The sequence below is a fragment of the Nerophis ophidion genome, linkage group LG07 (assembly GCF_033978795.1).
Source record: "Nerophis ophidion isolate RoL-2023_Sa linkage group LG07, RoL_Noph_v1.0, whole genome shotgun sequence".
Lineage (NCBI taxonomy): Eukaryota > Metazoa > Chordata > Actinopteri > Syngnathiformes > Syngnathidae > Nerophis > Nerophis ophidion.
Window position 1 is genome coordinate 14023517 of NC_084617.1, and position 25000 is coordinate 14048516.

General features: G+C 40.1%; 1 protein-coding gene across 1 annotated transcript in view; it reads left to right on the forward strand.

The window, feature by feature from the left end:
- The window catches only part of znf652 (zinc finger protein 652), a 59297-nt gene extending 44798 nt beyond the window's left edge, over positions 1 to 14499 (forward strand). The window contains exons 5-6 of the mRNA XM_061905386.1: positions 586 to 730; positions 11486 to 14499. Coding sequence (XP_061761370.1) covers positions 586 to 730; positions 11486 to 12135 — 795 coding nt within the window. The 3' untranslated portion in view covers positions 12136 to 14499. The remainder of the gene's footprint in view (positions 1 to 585; positions 731 to 11485) is intronic.
- Positions 14500 to 25000: the final 10501 nt, after the last annotated feature.

Consider the following 25000-nt stretch of genomic DNA (forward strand, 5'->3'; position numbering starts at 1 on the left):
GAATAATTCCCACCAATAGAGTGATATCTGTGTGAATTTAACTATTCTGATCTTAGTGTATAATTAATACAAGAGATTGTTTCTTTAATTGAATAAAAAAACAACAACAAATCTACCGGTATCAACGAGCCTGTCTTGAACGGCTCCTCAAGATCCGGCTCTCTTCGAAAAGTCATGAATCCCATCTGTACTGAATATATCTAACTATTTTGTGAGTAGGGTACTTTGCAAAAATATTACGTGTTGTATGTATTTCTTCCCGGCACTTTGCGTGAATTCAGTGGCCAGATGGGGAGTTGTCTCCTCCACCCGAGGCTGCCCAGGCGCCATGTGTGCATGGGTGGAGCAGCTCTAATTGAACGCAGGACGTCACCCCGCTCTGTAACGTGTCATTACGTGCTTATTTTTAGCGTTTCATGTAACATCTAGACCACGCTCCACGGTGGTCTTGACCTACAACGCCCTGTCCTTGCAGGTGGTGTTCGTGTGTACGCTAACGCACCGCGGCCACATCTTCACAAAATATTCAGCATATTTTTGATCGAGATGTCAGTCAAACCTGACCTGTGTGTGTTTTGTTACCAGAACTGTGACGAGCGGTTCCAGTACAAGTACCAGCTGCGCTCCCACATGAGCATTCACATCGGACACAAGCAGTTCATGTGCCAGTGGTGCGGCAAAGACTTCAACATGAAACAGTATTTTGACGAGCACATGAAAACTCATACAGGTGAGAAATTGCGCCATCAGCGTTTGCCACATAAGCCACTTTTTAGGAGATCTCTTGGAGTTAAACCTTCTCGCTGTTGGGCTAAATTTAGTCCTATCCCAGCCTCTAGTTGAGCTGCCTACTTGGCTCACTTTTTTTTATAGCCGACGCCTCTTTTTTCCTCTCGTCCAGAATTTTGTCCCACATACTTTTTCCCATAAAGAAACTTGTATTTAGTCTGCCAGATAACCTGCCAAAATTCCAGGCACTAATTCAGTCGATTTCTATAGCCAGGTTTTCACTAAAATGTGTAGATTGTTCAACTAAGTTTTCCAATGATGTTCTAACTAGAGGTGGGCAGTAACGCGTTAAATTAACACAAAGAACATTTTTTACAACTGAATTGCGATTCTTTTTCAATGCAATTCTAAATCAATTTATAATTTTCAAAAATCGCTTAAAAACTTTTGTCAAATTTCGATGGATGAATGATTGAATAATTTTTCAGATTTTTATATTTATTACCAGTAGAAATTGACGATCATAGCAATAACCATTACCATGATTATTCAGATTATTTTAATCACGATTTTTACACTATTATTTATTCATTTGAATACTTAAGTATTTATTGTCAATACATTTTAAATAACAATAGCAATATACAAAAAAATACAATTCAGTTTTTCCAATATTAATTGTTTTTAATTCTGTTTTTTCCTTTGATACAAAAAGAACACTTGTAAAAAGAGGGGAAAATAAAATGTTTTTTATTAAACGCAAAAATTCTTACATTTATTGGTGCAATAAATACATCAATACAGACAATTTTGACCAGTATTTCAGGTCAAAGCATAAAGATTGTTGAAATATATCAATAATTGCTTTAAGTACATTGTTTGTTTAAGATAACTTTTTGAAACCTTTACTTTGTTCGCACAGTCAGACCGGATGAGGCGCAACACACTTTTATTGTGAAGGGGGGGAAGTGTGCTGTGCTGTTCTCAACTTGACGAGTAAATAAGAGACTTTGGGTTGGTTGATAGAGTGGCCATGCCAGCAACTTGAGGGTTCCAGGTTTGATCGCCTTCACTCACTTGAGGCTGTTTATAAAAATAAATAAATAAGTGATCCTCTCATATTGGGACTGTTTGTACATTGATGTTACATCGATGATGTCGTTCGCAACAACACAAGCAGATGAGATGTCTTGTGGATGTACGAATTGTTCTTGCTTGCTTAAGCTTCGTAGTTTAGGCATTTTGTGGCTTTAAACAAGGCTTTGTTTGTGGGCCCCATTTTGATATTTAATATTACTTGTGTAACATGCGAGGGGCTATAAGGCTGACTGCAGCCTAGTGAGTATTGTAATGCAAATGTCCCTTGCCACATCACGCTTTGAAATTTGCGACTTGTAAAAACCGACTGTGTGCGTGTCATTTCATCTGTAGATGGCTTTTTTTTTTAATGTTTAAAACATTTTATAGCAAGTCAAACACACGTTTTTTTTATTCTCAAGCTATGGAAATATCCATCCATCCATCCATCCATCCATTTTCTACCGCTTATTCCCTTTCGGGGTTGCGGGGGGCGCTGGCGCCTATCTCAGCTACAATCAGGCGGAAGGCAGGGTACACCCTGGACAAGTCGCCACCTCATCGCAGGGCCAACACAGATAGACAGACAACATTAACACTCACATTCACACACTAGGGCCAATTTAGTGTTGCCAATTAACCTATCATTTTAAAAAGATGTTTCCTATTTTCAATACAATCCAATCCACTTTATTTATATATCACATTTAAACAACAAAATGTTTCCAAAGTGCTGCACAACAATACTAAAAACAACATTCAAATACGATCCTGAGCTCCACCAATGACTGAATAAAAACAAAAAAAACAAACAAACATATAAAACAATATAAAATAAATATTGTATGATTAAAAACGATTTTAAAGGGTATAACCACTTAAAACAGTAAATAGAAATCAAAATATTGCGGAAATGTATTTGACACGGCAAGGCCCGGAACCAATAAAAAGTGTGTAATGGACTTAGACTTCCTTTTTTTTGTCATTCAAATTTGAACTTTACAGTACAGATAAGAATGACATTTTGTTGCATTAGCTCATGGTAGTGCAAAATAAAAAAATTAATAAGGTGCAGATATAAATAAATAGATTACTGTACAGATATATATATTGCACTTTTGCATATGCATCCACTATTATGAATGTATGCTATAGTGTCTTTATATTCCAGCCAGTTAATCCATTTTTGCAGGCAGACTTTTTTTGGGCTCTGTGAATCACGAATAAGCCGGAGTTCTTTGAACGCAGATTTCTTGCGGGACATATGGTACAATACAATCAGCAAGATAGGATGGAGCTAGACCGTGTAGTATTTTAGACTATATATAGGAGTGGAGCCTGCGGCTTAATTTGACTCAACACGGGGAACCTTACCTGGCCCGGACACGGAAAGGATTGACAGATTGATGGCTCTTTAGTAAAACCTTAAAGTCGCATCTTAAGTGCACAGGAAGCCAGTGCAGGTGAGCCAGTATAGGCCTAATATGATCAAACTTTCTTGTTCTTGTCAAAAGAGTGTTTGTATTCCAGATAATCTCCGAAGTTTATATGAAAAGGTAAAAATATTTTTGATAGGTCCATTAGGTAAAGAAAATAGTTACATATCACCTACAGCCGCATCAGCATTACTTGCAAAAGTAGACAACACAAAGTTTTGAGCAAAAACGATGAAAAAAAAACAAGTTTACTTTAGACACTATATCTTTGTAGGAAGGATTCAGCTACAATTTTTTAACTTAAATAGTACAGACGTTCTTAAAATACGGGCTGTAAATCTGTCACGATGACTGCATTCAAAGCAATGCTAAAAAAATATATATCTTTAAGTTTTTGAATATAAGTGGCTGTGATACTGCAAAACCAAACTGGAATGATTATAAAGTATATTTTATTTGATCGAAAAGGCAAGTCACTCCATCAAAGTAGAACAAGCAAACCCCTGCAGGGCGTTACTTGCAAAAGTAGACAAAACACAAAAGTTTTGAGCAAAAACTATGAAAAAAAACAAGTTTTCTTTAGACACTATATCTTTGGAGAAAGGATTCAACTACAATTTAAACTTATAGTTCAGACGTTTTTATAATACGGGCCATAAATCTGTCACGATGACGGCATTCGAAGCAATGTTAAAAAAATATATATATCTTTTGTAGGTTTTTGAATATAAGTGGCTGTGATGCTGCAAAACCAAACTGAAACAATTACAAAGGATTTTTTATTTTATCGAAAAGGCAAGTCACTCCATCAAAGTACAACGAGCAAACACCTGCAGGGCATTACCTTACTTGCAAAAGTAGACAAAACACAAAGTTTTGAGCAAAAACTATGAAAAAAAACCAAGTTTTCTTTAGACACTATTTCTTTGAATAAAGGATTCAACTACAATTTAAACTTAAATAGTACAGACGTTTTTAAAATACGGGCCATAAATCTGTCACGATGACGGCATTCGAAGCAATGTTAAAAAAAATGTATATATCCTTGTAGGTTTTTGAATATAAGTGGCTGTGATGCTGCAAAACCAAACTGAAACAATTACAAAGGATTTTTTATTTTATCAAAAAGGCAAGTCACTCCATCAAAGTAGAACGAGCAGACGCCTGCGGGGCACGACGACGACCACATTAATGGGAAACTATAAAGTCGCCATAATTAGTGGTTGTGTCCCTAAACAACTGCACAGAGTGTTTATGCGAGGGGCCGGCCGTAATTAATAGCAGGGGTTAACGCGTTAACTTTAGCAGCCCTAGTAAAGACTATGCTTTTGCAGTCTAAAAGAGGAAGGGGCCGTGTCCTTGACCAAATGAATGTGTTGTATAGTGAAACTTGAAATGAGAGGGCAGTGTATAATCAAAGAGTGCTGCACATACTGTGGCATGTAATGACTAGCTGGACACATGCTGTTGAGTCCATCCCTCCAGTTTTCCCTTCCTTGCTGCCTTGCTATTTTCTAAAACACACACTGTGTCTATTTGTGATGTCTAATTACACAATTCCTTTCCTGTGCTCGCTGCTGCTGCTGCTGTGCAGAAAGCCACACCCAACCCAGGGCCTGAAATACTGGCTGCGAACAGCTTGCAATGTTCTCTCGCTGTAGATTCACACTGACTCTTGAAGAGGTTTAATGCACAAGATGGCCACATGAGCTGTCACTCTTTTCTTTCCCTCTTTTGGGACGTTCAGCTGGTTTGTCACAAATGCACGAGGCGGCGAGCGAAGGCGTTTGGAGAGCCCTTCAGCAGCCGGTGGAAAGACGGCTGCGTGGGCGCCCGCAGGCACATTGAATAGCTGGCGTGGGGGAGGGTTAATGAGAGTGGCGGTCCCACCGTTCATTTTCACGTCTCCCTCAAAGTGAAAAGCGTGATAGCTTCCTGGCGAGTGGGTGGCTTATTAGCATGAGGATTTAGCATTCAACAACTGGGATGAAGACATGACATTTGGTTTTCAGATAGCATAGAAGATGTCCTTTTTTTATTTGACAGTGTCACTTTTAGTAGCTAAGAGGCAGAAAAAGTTTTGCCAGGGACATTTTGGGAATGTCTTCTGTGGCAGATGTTTGTGTTTTGCATAACAAGCCCATGTCTTTCTGAAATGTCCACTGCACTGGACACATGTTCTCAGCATAGTGCAAGAAATGAATATTGAATAGGAAAACAAATGCGTTGTCCACAGTGCGAAGCTGTTTCCAAGCTTTATTTAAAAAGAAAACAGATGAGGAAATTGGATAATTACCACAAATTGTCAAATAAGAAATCCTACATTTGATTAATTGTCTGTTGGTGTACAAACCCTGTTTCCATATGAGTTGGGAAATTGTTTTAGATGTAAATATGAACGGAATACAATGATTTGCAATGATTTGCAATTCAATTGAATGCACTACAAAGACAAGATATTTGATGTTCAAACTCATAAACTTAATTAAAAAAATAATAATAATTAACTTAGAATTTCATGGCTGCAACACGTGCCAAAGTAGTTGGGAAAGGGCATGTTCACCACTGTGTTACGTCACCTTTTCCTTTTAACAACACTCAATAAACGTTTGGGAACTGAGGAAACTAATTGTTGAAGCTTTGGAAAGTGGAATTCTTTCCCATTCTTGTTTTATGTAGAGCTTCAGTCGTTCAACAGTCCCGGGTCTCCGTTGTCGTATTTCATGCTTCATAATGCGCCACACATTTTCGATGGGAGACAGGTCTGGACTGCAGGCGGGCCAGGAAAGTACCCGCACTCTTTTTTTTTTACGAAGCCACGCTGTTGTAACATTTGTCTTGCTGAAATAAGCAGGGGCGTCCATGATAACGTTGCTTCGATGACAACATATGTGGCTCCAAAACCTGTATGGACCTTTCAGCATTAATGGTGCCTTCACAGTTGTGTAAGTTACCCATGCCTTGGGCATTAATACAACCCCATATCATCACAGATGCTGGCTTTTGAACTTTGCGCCTATCACAATCCGAATGGTTATTTTCCTCTTTGTTCTGGAGGACACCGCGTCCTTTGTTTCCAAATATAATTTGAAATGTGGACTCGTCAGACCACAGAACACCTTTCCACTTTGCATCAGTTCATCTTAGGTTATCTCAGGCCCAGCCAAGCCGGCGGCGTTTCAGGATATTGTTGATAAATGGGTTTGGCTTTGCATAGTAGAGTTTTAACTTGCTCTTACAGATGTAGCGACCAACTTTAGTTACTGACAGTGGTTTTATGAAGTGCCCCTGAGCCCATGTGGTGATATCATTTACACACTGATGTCGGTTTTTGATGCAATACCGCTTGAGGGATCAAAAGTCCGTAATATCATCACTTACGTGCAGTGATTTCTCCAGATTCTCTAAACTTTTTGATGATTTTACGGACCGTAGATGGTAAAATCCCTAAATTCCTTGCAATAGCTCGTTGAGAATTGTTGTTCTAAAACTGTTCGGCAATTTTCTTACAAAGTGGTGACCCTCGCCCCATCCTTGTTTGTGAATTACTTAGCATTTCGTGGAAGCTGCTTTTATACCCAATCATGGCACCCACCTGTTCCCAATTAGCATGCACACCTGTGGGATGTTCCATATAAGTGTTTGATGAGCATTCCTCAACTTTATCAGTATTTATTGCCACCTTTCCCAACTTTGTCATGTGTTGCCGGCATCAAATTCTAAAGTTAATGATTATTTGCAAAAAAAAAAAAAAAAAGTTGATCAGTTTGAACATCAAATATGTTGACTTTGTAGCATATTCAATTGAATATTGGTTGAAAATAATTTGCTAATCATTGTATTCTGTTTATATTTACATCTTATTCAATTTCCCAACTCATATGGAAACGGGGTTTGTAAATAAACATGCAAACTACAGTCGCCGTTTTCATAGCTAGAGCTTAAAGAAATAGTTTTTAAATATGTTGTTCACCATTAGAAGAGCTCTGTCCACATGAAATAACACCCTTTAGTCATCCTTACACTCTTAAAATCCAATATAATAATGCTGTCTGAGACTGAGCCAATCAGTGGCCACGATACTGAACAGTGCGCTCTGATTGGTTCGGTCTCCTCAAGTGGCCAATACTACTGTAGTATTGGTTATTTTAGTTTATTTAGCAATTTTTATGCTTGAAAATTCTTAATTTAACACTAATAACTTATAGAATATACTAAAAGGGACGGCGTGGCGCAGTGGTAGTGTGGCCGTGCGCTACCCGAGGGTCCCTGGTTCAATCCCCACCCGGTACCAACCTCGTCACGTCTGTTGTGTCCTGAGCAAGACGCTTCACCCTTGCTCCTGATGGGTGCTGGTTAGCGCCTTGCAGGGCAGCTCCCTCCATCGGTGTGTGAATGTGTGTGTGAATGGGTAAATGTGGACGTAGTGTCAAAGCGCTTTGAGTACTTTGAAGGCAGAAAAGTGCTATACAAGTACAACCCATTTATCATTTATTTATTTTAAAAAATGTATTAAAAAAAAAAGTAATGTAGTAAATTCGTAATATTTGAAGCTTGATGTGGCGACAGATGACTGTAATACGATGTTTTGATTTGGTTATTTAAATTTATTAAAATAATTGAACCATGAAGTAAAACCTAAATATGAAAATACAACTATGTTTTTACCAACCATTTATAGCTGCACATTCTAAAATATAGTAAGGAAATAAAACTGCAACATTTATTTAAAAAATAAAAATTAAAAAAAGAGTAAAAAAAAGCATTATTTATTGACAAAAGTTTTTAAAATGTGTACTGATAACACTAAAACATAATATGGTTTTTCATCTCCAACACAAAGCTGACATTTAAGCTGTTTTTGTTTCAATTTTGAAAAGCTCCTTAGTAGGATTGTGACAATACATCGAAATATTGCAGTCTTTTTTTCTGGTGCATTTGCATTAGCAACAGCTAATCTGGCAAACGCCACTGCGGCAACTAGAAGAAGAATTAAAGACACTACAGTATGCAAAATGAGTTGCAAAAGATGCTTAATATAATGGATGAAATATATTTTTACTTGTTTTTGTTTCAACCCTATTACTGCAAGCATCAACATTTCGAGAGATTATTGTGAACCCAAACATTGCATGTCGTATTTCATCTGCTAAAGCATTCACTCCCAAATCCATTCCAGATAATTTCTCCTGCAGGTAAACTTTACAGTATTACAAACAATGAACTATATAGTAAATACTTAGTGTTGTAATATATTATTAATGCACAACAAAACCCTCCACTAAGTAGTTAAATAATATGGTGTTTTTTTCCCTACCTTTAAAGGGAAACTTCACTTTTTTTTTATTTCGCCTATCATTTACAATCCTTATGTAACAGCAGAACACATATGTTTTTGTTTTAATGTATTCAAGCTCTTAAATAAACATTATCAAAAATCCACTAGCTATGAAGCTAATGGGATTTGCTCTCCACGCCTCAAAAGCGCTCTAAAACATCTAAAAATATTTTATATACATGCTGTAAGTATATATGTAAAGTAGTAACAGGCACATGCATGATAACATGTAATATCTACTTATATTGCTCATTTTAAGCATGGCGTATTATTTTCACAGACTCATCACAGCGTTCACTTTTCCCTTCAACGACAACACTACTAATCATGGCAGACTTCATGAAAGCCAACAACGATTAATTTGGGACAATTGATGATCCAGAACTCTACATTTTTGAGCTTGAACATAAGGAGGATGAGCTACAAGTTTTAGAAGCTAACTGATAAGCAGATCTCCCGTCCAAAGGCAAAACCTAGTAACTCACTTCTAGCTGATTTTGTGAAAACAAAGGAAAACCAATCTATCTTGATGCTGTCTTACAAAGATCTTCAAAGTCGTCAAACGTATAGATGTTTTCTTGAACTTGCCGATTGAGCCATGGATTGAATCTGCTCTCATGAACGTGTGCCCTTTCTCCGGATATTTTATCACAATCTCGGGTGGGCCCCATTCTGCGTTTGCACATTGGGCAAGAGCCGTGTACAGCGTCCAGTTTTTATTTTGACCTCCACAGTTATCTGCCCAAAAGAGTATGCAAGGGGAAGAATCAAGAACAATACATTAATGAAGGTGCTTGCAACGTCCTGGGCCAATCTTCCAAATATCCCCCTCGTGCCATAATATCACATAATCAGGTTGACCGTCGGCCCCCATTTGTGCAAATGTCTCATTAAAGACAATAAGGCGACTGACAAAGAAGCTCCGATTGGTCCCTTGAGATACTAGATTTTTCTGTTGTATCTACGCGGTTATGTGGTAGTTGCTAGGTCCTGCCATGCGCGTAACAGCTTATTTACGGAACAAATTACAATATCGCATACATTAATGTAAAGCATATCACCTAGGAACTCCAAAATTATTATCAGCTCAGTTTTGACCAAAATTGAGTTACTGGGTTTTGCCTTTGGACGGGAGAGATCCAGCAAGTAGCAGTATTGCTAAGTGCTAAACAAGAAATAAAATCTATGATCATAATGAAACAATGACTTACTGTACAATTTCTGCTTTCACTGGGATGTCCACTGATGGGTTGTTTATTTCTCCCGTTTGGATGAAGAATTAATTTTAATCCTCACGCAGTAAAAACTAAATGGGCGACCATCGTTTTGTCTTTCTCACCATCTCCGGGTATAAGTCGAATGTCACAGTTGACCAACGTCTCTGTTAATGGCCGCAACCTTCTCCAATACAAGCGAGAGGCAAGATTTAATAATCTAGATTTAACTTTCATCAGCTCAGAGGAGAGGCAGCAGCAGCGGCTCAGTACGTCAATTTAGCAGCATAAGCTAGTTACCTCGCTGTAATTACGGTGCTCTTGAAAATAGTTTGTCTGCATTAGCTCTTATCATAACGATATCGCTAATACTTGGTTAATTTTAGGTCACAAGATGTAATGGAGTATTGTTGGCGGTTTTTGGATGTTTTTTTTTTTAGAGTACTCCCATTAGCTGCATTGTTCGCCACTTCATCCATCCATCCATCCATTTTTCTACCGCTTATTCTCTTTGGAGTGGCGGGGGGCGCTGGTGCCTATCTCAGTTACAATCGGACGGAAGGCGGGGTACACCCTGGACAAGTTGGCCCTATTTTAAATGAATTAATTAAATAAAGTCCCAAAAATGTCGCACAAACACTTGATGTGGCGAAATTATTCTCTGCATTTGACCCATCACCCTTGATCCCCCCCTGGGAGGTGAGTGGAGCAGTGAACAGCAGCAGTGGCCGCGCCCGGGAATCATTTTTGGTGATTTAACCCCCAATTCCAACCCTTGATGCTGAGTGCCCTGCAGGGAGGTAATGTTTCCCTATTTTTATAGTCTTTAGTATGACTCTGCCGAGGTTTGAACTCACAACCTACCGACCTCAGGGCGGACACTCTAACCACTAAGCCAGTGGTTCTCAAATGGGGGTACGCATACCCCTGGGGTTACTTGAAGGTATGCCAAGGGGCATGTGAGATTTTTAAAAAATATTCTAAAAAATAGCAACAATTCAAAAATCCTTTATGAATATATTTATTGAATAATACTTCAACAAAATATGAATGTAAGTTCTTAAACTGTGAAAAAAAATACAACAATGCAATATTCAGTGTTGACAGCTAGATTATTTTGTTGACATGTTCCATAAATATTGATGTTCAAGATTTTTGTTTAGAATGAAGTTCATGAATCCAGATGGATCTCTATTACAATCCCCGAAGAGGGCACTTTAAGTTAATGATGTAGAAATCTTGATTTATAATTGAATCACTTGGTTTTTTTTTTCAACACCTTTTTAGTTATTTTTATATCTTTTTTTTTCCAAATAGTTCAAGAAAGACCACTACAAATGAGCAATATTTTGCACTGTTATACAATTTAAGAAATCAGAAACTGATGACATAGTGCTGTATTTTACTTCTTTATCTCTTTTTTTCAACCAAAAATGCTTTGCTCTGATTATGGGGTACTTGAATTAAAAATTTTTTCACAGGGGTTACATCGATGAAAAAAGGTTGAGTTAGAATGCATAAAAAAAAAAAATATATACAGTATGTGTTCTTGTCCCGCATAGGGTGCAGTTCCCCTGTAAGTTCTTGCAACGTGCAAATATCCAGAGTAAATGACCATAAATGTTTGTGTTTTCTTTTAATTAAATTTGTTGAGCAACCACAGCCCAATAATTGTCGTCTCCCCTGCGCAGGAGAGAAGCCTTTCATCTGCGAGATCTGTGGCAAGAGCTTCACCAGCCGGCCCAACATGAAACGCCACCGCCGCACCCACACGGGCGAGAAGCCGTACCCCTGCGACGTGTGCGGCCAACGCTTCCGCTTCTCCAACATGCTCAAGGCTCACAAGGAGAAGTGCTTCCGGGTCACCAGCCCCGTGGTCCTGCAGACTAGCGGCCCGCACGTGCCTGTCGGAATCTTTGCCAGCACCTTCTCCGCCACCACCACCACCAACACTTCTTTGTCTTCTCCTGGCCCCGGACCCTCCAGCGCCACCGCGCCCACTGCCAACAACGCGGCCCCCCTGGCCCTCAGCCCACCGGGGGCGTCCTTGCCCCCACGAGGCCCTTTGGGACACACCTTCTCCCACGTGCAGATCCACTCGGCCTCCCCTCACCACCACCACCACCCCCACCACCACCACCCCCAGCAGCACCTTTCAAACGCGCCCCAACCCAACCTCCACGCCCACCACCACCTGGCCGTACCCCCGGTCTCCCACCTGCCCCCTCCCCCGGCCCTTTTTAAGAGTGAGCCCCTGAACCATTGTGGGCATGAAGACAGCACCTACCTGCACCACATGGCTCCCGCTGACAAGGCTCCCGGCGCTCCTCAACATCACTGACTCGCAAGCCCCACCATTTTCCCCACCGCCTCAGTCTCTTAGACCCTGACATAAACACACCCGTGGATGGCGCTCTCACAGGTAGATCACATATTTAGCATTATGTACATTGTGTCTTCACTCAGACTACTCAAACTGGAATCGTGATTATTATTATTATTTTTTTTTTTACCAAGTCGAGCCTTGTTTCCGCTAAATGGTACCATTCCGTTCATCACTTTGCACATTCAAAGCTCTTTTTTTTTATTCTCCAGTATTGCATTTTCAGCCTCCTTTTTGTCGGAGTACCGATCGCAAAGATGTGATTTGATTTGTTTGTATAATTGCTCTACTGAGAGTTGCCTCTTGGAATATAAGGAGGTATTTAAACAAGGGGTGTCCCGATTCGATACTAATATTGGATATCTGTCTGATATCGGCAAAAACAAAACAAGTATCGGATGATATCGGCTTGCATCTAAAATCTCCGACACAAGCAGTCCTGCAAGTGTTTACTGGACAGTCAGTTAACATCTACAAGTGCTCCTAAAAGTAAACAAAGTTGGGCGTTTGTTTTATTTCAGTTAAGTCATTTACAAAATGTAAACATTGTATGCTTTAGGCTTCTAGAAGCAAGCAGCTACACAACAGCTAAGCACACAAGCGAGACAGACATACGTAATAATTAACGGAACAATATTTCAGTCAATAGTAACAAGTATCAAATATCTATAGTTGCATATTACTTACACATCAGGGTTAAAGCGCATTTTTAAGTAACCAGTAACAAACGTGTTCGCATCATTCAACTTACTGCATCAGGAGCTTAACTGAATAAATTATCCTGACCACTGTGTCACAAAAAACACTTTACCACTCTACTTTAAAAGCATAAATATGTCATAAGTTTACTGTTTTTCATACTTTGTATTGTTCTGAGTAATTTCACCTGATCAATACTTGTATAACATTTCACACTACACAATTGTTAAAGTATCTACTATGAATCGTGCTAGTAACAGCCAATATTCAAGGCTCCAATATCGTATCCAAACTGAAGAAGTTGTATTGGCACACCCCTAATTTACACAAAAGTATTTTTAGAGGTGCAAATGTTCTTTTTTTTTTTAACGTGGTTTCGTTATTTTTTTGCATCTAGACGTTTAAAACTGCTCAGTTGACAATGACAGTGAATTTTTACGTCCTAAAATATTTATTTTGCGGCACCTTTTTGTCAGGCAATTGGTTGTAAAAACAGGGTATAGTTTAGGGCGGACTTAAACTACTATCCATAAATTGGTCAACAGAGAATTACCAATTGGTGATTGTTAGGGACTGTTTACTCAAGACGAAAACCAGATTAAAAACGATGTCGTTTTTCACAGATTTTTTTTTTTTTTAGAGGAACACACTTTTTAAAATCGTGAATCTCTGCCAAAACCAAGAATATTTACATTTCAACATGATGGAAACAAAGTGCCATCAACAATGTTGTCTTTTGTTGTTTGCTTATTTAACGATATCAGAATTGCACCGTATGAAATTGCCGCGGTAGAGTCATCGTTTATTGCGGTTGAATAGAAATCTATAAAATAGCATTATTAATACATTTTTTATTTTCATAAAAAAGGGACAAGCGGTAGAAAATGGATGGACGGATGCAGGATGGCTGTGTAACAATATCAATAAAATATTTAAATGATGTCCTCCTATTGGCTCGGATTTTAACTATTTGATTTCCGCTCTTAAAGTCTTCCTGTGTCCAGGGTCTTATTTACCAAGTTTGTAAACGATAACAAAAATGACAAGGTTTTTTTCATTGTATCGACATTATCCGGCTCTTATTATTACTGTTAATATTTGTGTCGTTTCACACACTTTTGTTTACATTCAAAAGCCTTACTTTAGCGGTCGGCATGGCTTATTGTATCCTTCTACGGCATGTAATGTACACCATTTTTAGCTTGTCCTCGTCCTTCCAAGAATAATAGTTTATTGGCCGCCATGGAGGCGAAGAGTGCTGATTTAATGGGGAACTGCCTATCGTTCACAATCATTAAGACATGACGATGGATGGAATTTGTTTTTATTGCATTCTATATGGTAAATAAATGCGATCAAAAGTGTGCTTACAATGATGGAAGCCCCTAAAATACATCCAAACACCTCCTTTAAGGTTTTATGTACATGTTGTAAGTATATATGTAATCTAGTAACAGTCACATTTATAATAACATTTAATATTTACGTATTTTCATTATTTTAAGCATACACAGCACATTCATTTAAAAAAACGCATTATCACCTTCGCTATTTGCTTTTTTCTTCATCGCTGCAGACTTTATGAGAGCCAACATACATAATAAAACATCTCTTACTGTACAATGTCTTCTGTCGTTAGGGGGCCGACTGCTGGAATGTTCATATATTCCCATTGAGATTAAAAATGTCTCGTAATCCTCGCAAAGAAACGAGGCGGGGGTGGAACAAGCGCTTTTGTATTGTTCTTGCCAGGTCCTAAATGGCTGTCCGAGTGTCCCAACTTGTTCAGATTTTATCCTCAGCTATCCACTTTTCAGGTGAGATGCATAATTTATGATCTAAAGTAAACTTACAGGCAGCAAGGAAGCGAGGAAACAGCAGACCACTCGATGTAAACATAGGCACACATGGTAGTTATCGCGTCGCCGCTATAAATAGTTTGTCTGCGTTAGCGCTTATAATAATATCATTAATACCTCGCTAATATTCAAGTCTTGAAATGTAAATGGGGTGTTGTTGCTGCTTTTTGAATGATTATCGGATTTTAAGGGTGGGATAGTGCAGCCCCCATTGACTTTTATTCACATTTATTTAATCTTTAGAATGCGTTAAAAAAACAAAATACATCCGTCATGTCTTTCACAGTGATTGTGAATGACGATAGGCAAAGTTCCCCAAAAAGTGCATTTCCCCTTTACGAGCAGCTTTACACTGTGGAGGGACGTTAGCTGTTATTGAGGATGCTACATTGAACGTATAGCTTTTATAGTTTTTAATTTTCCTGAGGGAATTCTCCTGAAGGATTTAATAAAGTACTATCTATCTATATGCAATGTGTCATCACAATGCATTGTCATAATGTAATTATAGTATTCAAATTTATATCATGTAGATTCGGGGTCTCAAACACGCGGCCCGCACCTTGTTGTGAAAATTTAATGTTGGTGCGGCCCGCTAGTTTTATATGAATGGGGCTTTACAGCGTCATACATGGATACCCTCGATTTTTCCGGGAGACTCCAAATTTTCAGTGCCCCTCCAGGGGTAATCATTCTCCCGAATTTCACCCTAACAACAATATTACGAGGGACTCCATGGAGGAACTGCCTTTAACGTCCTCTACAACCTGTACAAACATCGTGCCAGCCCAGCCACATGTTGTGTTTGGCTTTTGAAGACGCAGTAAGCGACTGCAAGACATAGTTGATCAACAGCCATACAGGTCACACTGAGGGTGGCCGTACAAACAACTTTTTCCCTGTTACAAATATGTGCCACACTGTGAACCCACACCAAAAAAGAATGACAAACACATTTTGGGAGAACATCTGCACCGTGACACAACATAAACACAACAGAACAAATACCCAGAATCCCATGCAGCCCTAACTCTTCCGGGGTACAATATACACCCCCACAACCCCACCCCGCCCCCTATTGTAGCCTGGAATAGTTCGGGCTGCATTGGATTCTGGGTATTTGTTCTGTTGTGTTAATGTTCTGTCACAGTGCGGATGTTCTCCCAAAATGTGTTTGTCAATCTTGTTTGGTGTGGCTTCACAGTGTGTCGCATATTTGTAACAGTGTTAAAGTTTTTTATACGGCCACCCTCAGTGTGACCTGCATGGCTGTTGATCAAGTATGTCTTACAGTCACTTCCGTGGGTCTGCAGAAGCCTCATACAATATGTGACTGGGCCGGCACACTATAAGGTGGAAAAGCGGACGTGACGGTAGATTGTAGAGGACGCTAAAGGCAGTGCCATCACGACACGCCCTTAATATTGTTGTCCGAGTGAAAACCGGGAGAATGAATGCCCCGGGAGATTTTCGGGAGGGCCACTGATATTCGGTTGTTTCCCGGAAAGATAGCGAGTGTTGGCAAGTATGTTGCTAGGGCAGGAAAGCCATTCAAAGAAGGTGAATTCATTTAAAAGTGCATGTTAGATTTTTTTAAGAAATCTTTTCTTGCGGCCCAGACTCACCCAGTTTCTGCATCCAGTGGCCCCCAGGTATGAGTTTGAGACCCCCGATGTAGATTGTTTACATCCGCAATGTAGTGAAGACGCAGATTGGAAGCGCGATGTAGCGAGGGATTACTGTACCCCCCAAATTTTTGTTAAATGTATTCACATTCCGCGGCTTTATTTACAAGCTACCTTTACATCCCCATTGTTCACCAATTTTGCTTCGCGTTTATTTTCTTTTGTGGTATTGCTTTATTTGTCCGATCTACAAAATTGTGCCATTTGGTGGAAACATGGTGAGTGTTCCAGCTGTCCACTTGTGATGAGGTCATCCCTGGTGTGTGAATGTCGGGCTGCTTTCGTCAAAGCCGAACGTACACATTTGTCCTCAGAATCGCATTTTTAAGATGTTTATTTTCCCCTCTGGATGGTTCTCTGAGCATTTACCAGTGGAAGAACTGTTCTCTCTCTTTCTTGTCACTTTTTTTTTTTTTTACTGGCGCTCCTCCCCATAGCAATACCCTTCCCACCCAGCGCCACCAAATGTCCCATGGATGTTGACACCGGTTGGACCAGTCGAGCAAGAACGCAGTGCCATCATTTACAGCGCAAGAGGAGGAAGGAGGTCGCAGTTGATTGTTTTAAAGAACAAGGTTTTGTACGTGAGAACGAGGCGTATCGGAGGTGCAACGGTGCTTTCCACTCATCAATTGCTTCGAAATTTAACAACTCAAGCCCCGCCCCCGTATCCACATGTGCAGTCTCTCAAGGCCTCGCTTCTCTAAAGTGGACCGGAACCAGGAGATGTTTGTTTGAAGACTCAGGTTTTGCAGGAAGTGCCGTGTATCGCCTTTTTGTCTGCGATGGTCCGCACGCAAGCATCCTATCCTCCTCAGAGACGATACGGGTTCTCACGTTAAAGCTCATTTAACGTGCTCACTACACACACACACACATGCACCTGATCATCTTTCGACATGCGCTTTTTTTTTTGGCTGTGTTAGGATTTCGGAAAGTGACTCTGCTCCCTTCAGACAACTTTGGATCCACACGGGCTTGTCTTAATTGTTGAATGTTTTTTTTTTTTTGGGAACCCCTTATAGACAGTGGATGAGCGCAAAAAAAAAAGACCTTGTTAAGACAAATGTATCAGCCGATAGTGAGAATGTCATCACTGACTGTTATCTAACGTGCAAAAAAGCCCCCAAGCCACCATTAGATGTGTTGTATATCCTCCTGGGAACCAGCGTCCACTGCAGTGGACATTTGTTATTAGTCCATTCCTTTGGTCAGTGTTGCACAAGTTGAGTAAACAATTGTCGTGGTATGCAAGTCACAAATTAATTTTATGTTCCGCTCTGGCAATTTTTTAGGGCCGTGATTCGATTCGATTCTTGATTCAAAATCAATACTTTTTAATAACATTGGGTGCCAGTTCTATGATTAACTACATTCCTCCATAAAATAGAGAAACCGCTGTGACAAATTTCCATATTACGTAAAAGAAAACTGGTTTTGTTGAATTAAATTCTACCCAAACATTTAATAAAGGTAAATACAAATAAGGCAACAAGAGAATTTTCTAAAGGAAATCTGTACAGCAGATACGATCATCTACATCAGGGGTGTCAAACGTACGGTCTTATGTTTTATCGAGCAGGTTTTATCTGGCCCGCGGGATGAGTTTGCTAAGTATAAAAATTAATCAAAATTTTTTTTTTTACATAAGAAACAGCTCTTCTAAATGTGTCCACTGGATGTCGCAATAACAATTATTTGTATCTTTGAAGACGATGCTACATATGTACAAAATAAACCACGTTAGTACATCAGTCGAGAAAAATGATCAAACTACATAAATAACATCCTGTAATTTAGATTTAGATTTATTAAAGTTAAAGGTTGGTCCCCTTTGGGGAAATTAATTTTCACTGCCGTACATTTAAACAATAGACATTACACATCACAAATAAAAATAACAAAAAGACATCGTACATGACCAACACATTTACAGGCTTGTCAGACAGGTCGGCCGGGCCTTAATTTGATTTTGATATACCGGTAATTTTTTTATCTTGATAGATTGAAAATGAACAACAATGAGTTGACTGATGAACATAACATAATTTATTCATAAAATGTAAGTAACGACAAATAAAGATAGAATAGAATACCATTAGCCACTACAGGTAATTGTAAAAAAAAAAAAAAAAAAAACATGATTTCTAGAATTTCAGAATATGCTTTTATTTTTAAAGAAGGAAAACAATCTGAAGTTGTCTTTATTTTTAAGTTATCGTGCCAAGATTTTACCAGTCCGGCCCACTTTTGAGTAGATTTTTCTCCATGTGGCCCCCCGTCTAAAATGAGTTTGACACCCCTGATCTACATCAACATCATGATTTGCCTGAGTGGATGGACAGGACCATACTTGCCAACCCTCCCGATTTTCCCGGGAGACTCCCGAATTTCAGTGCTCCTCCTGAAAAATCCCCCGGGGCAACCATTCTCCCGGATTTCTCCCGATTTCCACCCGACAACAATATTGGGGGCGTGCCTTAAAGGTACTGTCTTTGGCGTCCTCTACAACCTGTCGTGACGTCCACTTTTTCCTCCATACAAACAGCGTGCCCAGTCACATAGAATATGCGGCTTACATATACACATACGTGAATGCAAAGCAAACTTGGTCAACAGCCAGACAGGTCACACTGAGGGTGGCCGTATAAACAACTTTTACACTGTTACAAATATGCGCCACACTGTGAACCCACACCGAACAAGAATGACAAACACATTTCGGGACAACATCCGCACCGTAACAGAACTGAACAAATACCCAGCACTAAATCTTCCGGGACGCTACAATATAATTTTTTCAGTTACATGAGTGCTCCGCTGTCAAAGATCATCTCTATGACAGCACTCTAGTGTTTGTGAGAACCTACTACAAAAATGTGGGACCCTTCCCAGTTGAAATTGCCCAAATGGTGAAAAAGAGAGGACCTAAAAGGGAACCCTGGGGAACACCACTAGTATAACTAAAGAAGTTGACGACTACTCACTGCACCTGCAGTAAACAAGCTACAGCAACACCTTAGTTACATAAAATACGATACAAAAAAAAATGGGAGAGGACTTAAAGCGGTGCCTTGAGGAACGCCTCAGTTAAATTTGCTCTATTTGTTAGCAGGTGTTCAAACATGTCCAAGTTCCTCTTTACAACAGGAGGGAATTTGCTGCAAAAATGTTTACCCGGCTTGCAGTCTTTTTGCCGAGTCCACATCGTGGTGGCCCAAGGCTTTTTTGCACAGTAATGTACGTTTTTATGTTTGCAAAACAACATAGATGCGCACAGATTTGAATATAGAAACATACCAAAATCCCCGCCGGCCCAATGTGGTTGTAGCATTAAATTGACTTGTCTTGCCACACTGAAGTGGTTTAAGTGAGTAGTTTCCCGTCGTTTATACACAGCCGCTCGTCATCCCACTCGCAGTACTGCTCTTTGTCTCGTTTGACGTTTTTTTTTTTTTTTTTTTTTTTTCCCATTTGTATTCTCTGCACTTTAGCGCTGCGTGGGAAGCGACGGGGTTGTGGAACAGATTGCAGTCCAGGCTGCGTGAGGAATGGTTGACATTGAGTGGATGGGTTTTCTTTTGTTTGTTTTTTAAAGGCAAGGAAAGGAGGAGAATGCCGGGTGTTGTGGAAGGGACCGTAGCGAAACGTAACAATTGTTTTTCTTTGAACGTGCGCAAAACAAAGAGAACTACTTGGGGACAGTTTTCCTCCTGCTTTGCCGACCACACACTTTGCCCTTCCACGCTTTTTTTTTAATTTTTTTTATCTGCAATACATTCTTTTTTTTTTGTTTATTTGTTAGTTCAAATTGCCGGATTATACTCCTCCTCCTTTCTTTGCTTCATAGAATGCACTTTCTACTAAAATTCTTGGCTAGTTGCGAAAAATAACATTGTATATTCTAAGATGTTTTAAAACAGCAAACAACAGATAAATCATTATTATACTTCCCCCTTGCCCCTACTTTGTATTTCTAACCACTTAATGTAGCATTATTGTGTATTTTATTATTATTGTTGTATCTGGTACAAAATGTGCAGCTTTATAAGGTTTGTCTCTTCTTTTTTTTTTCTTTTTTTTTTTTTGGTATGTTCTCTGGAGATTTGAGAAGTTGGGCCTTTTTTTTTGATAATGTACATTTAACTGACTGCTAACTTTAAAGTAAAAACCAGTAGCCACGAGAATCTCGCCCGCGTCTGTGCTTGACTTTATCTGCCTGTGGATGCGGACGGTTGCCCCCGACAACAAGAGGCCAAAGGGCCTTCAACTCCAGGTAACTTTCACAACTGCTTCCTTTATCTCAAACGTGCGGTTATTTAACCTCCCTCTTTTTTTCAGGGGCAAAGAGTTTGTGGCACCATACCAGTGACTAGAGCATGCTTCCTGACTGCACGTGAGGTTTCTATCTGGAAGAGTTCTTTCTGTTTTTTTGTTTATTTGTTTTTACTGCAGATAAGCGATAAAAAAAGTAACATGTATTGTATTTCCAAGCAGTGGCCATGACCTGCTCTTACCTTGGACTCAACTTCTCTAACTGGGTCACTCGTGAGAACAGTGTCCTTTGGGGTGGACATTTCTGCTTTGCATTGCAGAGCTGATGTTTGTTTTCTAACAAAATGTATACCAATGACAAAAGAAAAAATCGACCAAAAACAACTGTCCACTGCAGAGGAAGCTTCTTCTCACTATAGAGTTTATTGCAGGGGTCCCCAAACTTTTTGACCACCCTCGGAGTCCACTAATTGACTGAAAGAGCGCGCACTTGCCGCGCTCTCGCCCGACTTCGCACCGCAAGCGTGATGGCGTCATGTATAGATGGGAAGATGAGCGGCTAGGAGACCCAGTAACAAGCAGTAGAAAATGGATTGATGAATGGGTGAAAAGGGACAGATTGAAAGTATGATAAAAATAATAATAATGGAAAAAAAAAAAATCATAATTTTTTTTACCTAGTATTTTTTACCCAGTAACAAGCGGTAAAAAATGGATTGATGAATGGGAGAAAAAGGACAGATAAAAAAAATAAATTAATTAAAAATACATTTTTTAAACTATTTTTTTACCCATTAACAAGCTGTAGAAAATGGATTGATGTATGGGCGAAAAAAGACAGATTAAAGAAAATAATAATTAAAAATATATTTTTTTCAACTATTTTTTTTTACCCATTAACAGGCTGTAGAAAATGGATTGATGGATGAGAGAGAGAGAGAGAGATTTTTTTTTTTTTTTAACTCAGGAAAACCCGCGAGCCTGATTTTGGACGCTGCCGGGCTGTAGTTTGGGGACCCTTGGTCTATAATTTAGGGGCGGTATGGCGTAGTGGGTAGAGCGGCCGTGCCAGAAACCTGAGGGTTGCAGGTTCGCTTCCCACCTATGGACATCAAAGTCGCTGCCGTTGTGTCCTTGGGCAGGACAATTCACCCTTTGCCCCCGGTGCCGCTCACACCGATGAATGAATGATAGGTTGGTGGTCAGAGGGGCCGTAGGCGCTAACTGGCAGCCACGCTTCCGTCAGTCTACCCCAGGGCAGCTGTGGCTACTGATGTAGCTTACCAGCACCAGGTGTGAATGAATGATGGGTTCCCACTTCTCTGTGAGCGCTTTGAGTATCTAACAATAGAAAAGCGCGATATAGATCTAATGCATTATTATTATTATAATTTCATTGAGGACCACATCGCAGTTATGGCCTTTCCTTTTAACAACACTCAGTAAACGTTTGAGAACTGAGGAGACCAATTTTTTGAAGCTTTTCAGGTGGAATTCTATCCCATTCTTGCTTGATGTACAGCTTAAGTTGTTCAACAGTCCGGGGTCTCCGTTGTGGTATTTTAAGCTTCAAAATGCGCCACACATTTTCAAAGGGAGACAGGTCTGGACTACAAGCAGGCCAGCCTAGTACCCACACTCTTTTACTATGAAGATACGCTGTTGTAATACGTGCAGAATGTGGCTTGGCATTGTCTTGCTGAAATAAGCAGGGGCGTCCCGGAAAACAACGTTGCTTGGATGGCAACATATGTGGCTCCAAAACCTGTGTGTACCTTTCAACATTAATGGTGCCTTCACAGATGTGTATGTTACCCATGCCTTGGGCATTAATTCACCCCCATGCCATCACAGATGCTGGCTTTTGAACTTTACGCCTATAACAATACAGATAGTTATTTTCCTCTAATGGTCCGGAGGACACGACATCCACGGTTTTCAAAAACCATTTGAAATGTGGACTCGTCAGACCACAGAACACTTTTCCACTTTGCAACAGTCCATCTTAGATGAGCTCGGGCCCACCGAAGGCGGCGGCGTTTCTGGGTGTTGTTGATAAATGGCTTTGGCTTTGCATAGTAGAGTTTTAACTTGCACTTACAGATGTAGCGACAATCTTTAGTTACTGATAGTGTTTTTTTGAAGTGTTCCTGAGCCCATGTGGTGATATCCTTTACACACCGATGTCTGTTTTAAATGCAGAACCGCCTGACCTTTACATGCAATGATTTCTCCAGATTATCCAAATCTTTTGATGATATTACGGACCGTAGATAGTGAAATCCCCAAATTCCTTGCAATAGCTGGTTGAGAAATGTTGTTCTTAAACTGTTGGACAATTTGCTGACGCATTTGTTCACAAAGTGGTGACCCTCGCCCCGTCCTTGTTTGTGAATGACTGAGCATTTCATGGAAGCTGCTTTTATACCCAATCGTGTCACCTACCTGTTCCCAATTTGTCTGTTCACCTGTGAGATGTTCCAAATAAGTCTTTCTCCGTCTTTTGTGCCACTTATGCCAGCTTTTTTGAAACAGGCCGCAGGCATCAAATTCTAAGTGAGCTAATATTTTCCAAAAAAATAACAGTTTCTCAGTTCGAACGTTAAGTATCTTGTCCTTGCAGTCTATTCAATTGAATTTAAGTTGAACATATTTTTTAAATCATTGTATGCTGTTTTTATTTACCATTTACAAAGTGCCAACTTCACTGGTTTTGGGTTTTGTAATACACATGTTTAAAAGACATGCAATGGCACGCAGTACCTGGTATTTTTCTGTCAATATTGGAATAACATGAAACAGCATCCAACCGCAGTAGTTTTCAAAAAGTATGACAGAAGGCCTCCAAAAAGGTGTGCGTTTTCTCGCTGCACTGTAGGTGTTCTGTGTGAGTCCGTGAGGGTCTCAAGAGGAGTGATTCATCGTGAGTGAGTGGGCGCTCGCCTATAGATAATAACACGCTGTCGGAACGTCTCCCTGTTGGCTGTGGGCACAGTCGCCGACCCAGCTGTGAGTTGTTGAGCCTGGAGAGGTGAGGAGGAGGAGGAGGAGGAGGAGGAGGGCATGCGTGGTAGCAGGCAGATAAGAAAAGAAAAAGTGGAGGCGGGGGTTCTTTTCATGCTGGGGTTAGTAAGTGGTGGTCTTGCCTATCAACCTGCAAGTGTGCCACAAATAAGCGACTTCGGTTCCGTTGCTGGAATGATACGCTCATTTTTTACCAACAGTTACTGTCTTTCAAGTGTGGAAAAAATTCTTAACTCTTACAAGCCTAAAAATAAATTAACGTGTCAACTCATACAAAGTGTAAAAAAAAAAAATGCTTAAAGTCCTACTGAAATGAGATTTTCTTATTCAAACGGGGATAGCAGGTCCATTCTATGTGTCATACTTGACCATTTTGCGATATTGCCATATTTTCGCTGAAAGGATTTAGTAGAGAACATCGACGACAAAGTTCGCATCTTTTAGTCGCTAATAAAAAAAGCCTTGCCTGTACCGGAAGTAGCAGACGATGTGCGCGTGACGTCACGGGTTGTGGAGCTCCTCACATCCTCATATTGTTTATAATCATGGCCACCATCAGCGAGAGCGATTCGGACCGAGAAAGCGACGATTTCCCCATTAATTTGAGCGAGGATGAAAGATTCGTGGATGAGGAAAGTGAGAGTGAAGGACTAAAAAAAAAAAAGACGAGGGCAGTGGGAGCGATTCAGATATTAGACACATTTACTAGGATAATTCTGGAAAATCCCTTATCTGCTTATTGTGTTACTAGTGTTTTAGTGAGATTATATGGTCGTACCTGTACAACCTGAAAGTCGGAGGTGTGTGACCACGGGTGTGGTGACCGCCAGTGTCTCCGAAGGAAGCCACGTTTCTCGACAAGGCGAAGGCAGCCGTGCTTAGATTTTTTTTTTTTTCCTCCACGGTGTAAGCATCCGGCGGTTGGGGGCGGCCGGTGGGAGGAGGCAAGAGAATCCGCAGCTGCAGGAGGAACGACGCAAGCTCTCCGCTCATGTCTACGGTAAGAGCCGACTTATTACCGCCATTTTCTCAGCGAAACCCGTCGGTTGACATGTGGTAGGGAACCATGTTCGCTTGACCGCTCTGTTCCATAGTAAAGCTTCACCGTCATCTTTCGGGAATGTAATCAAGGAAACACCGGCTGTGTTTGTGTTGCTAAAGACGGCCGCAATACACCGCTTCCCACCTACATCTTTCTTCTTTGACGTCTCCATTATTCATTGAACAAATTGCAAAAGATTCATCAACACAGATGTCCAGAATAATGTGTAATTATGCGAT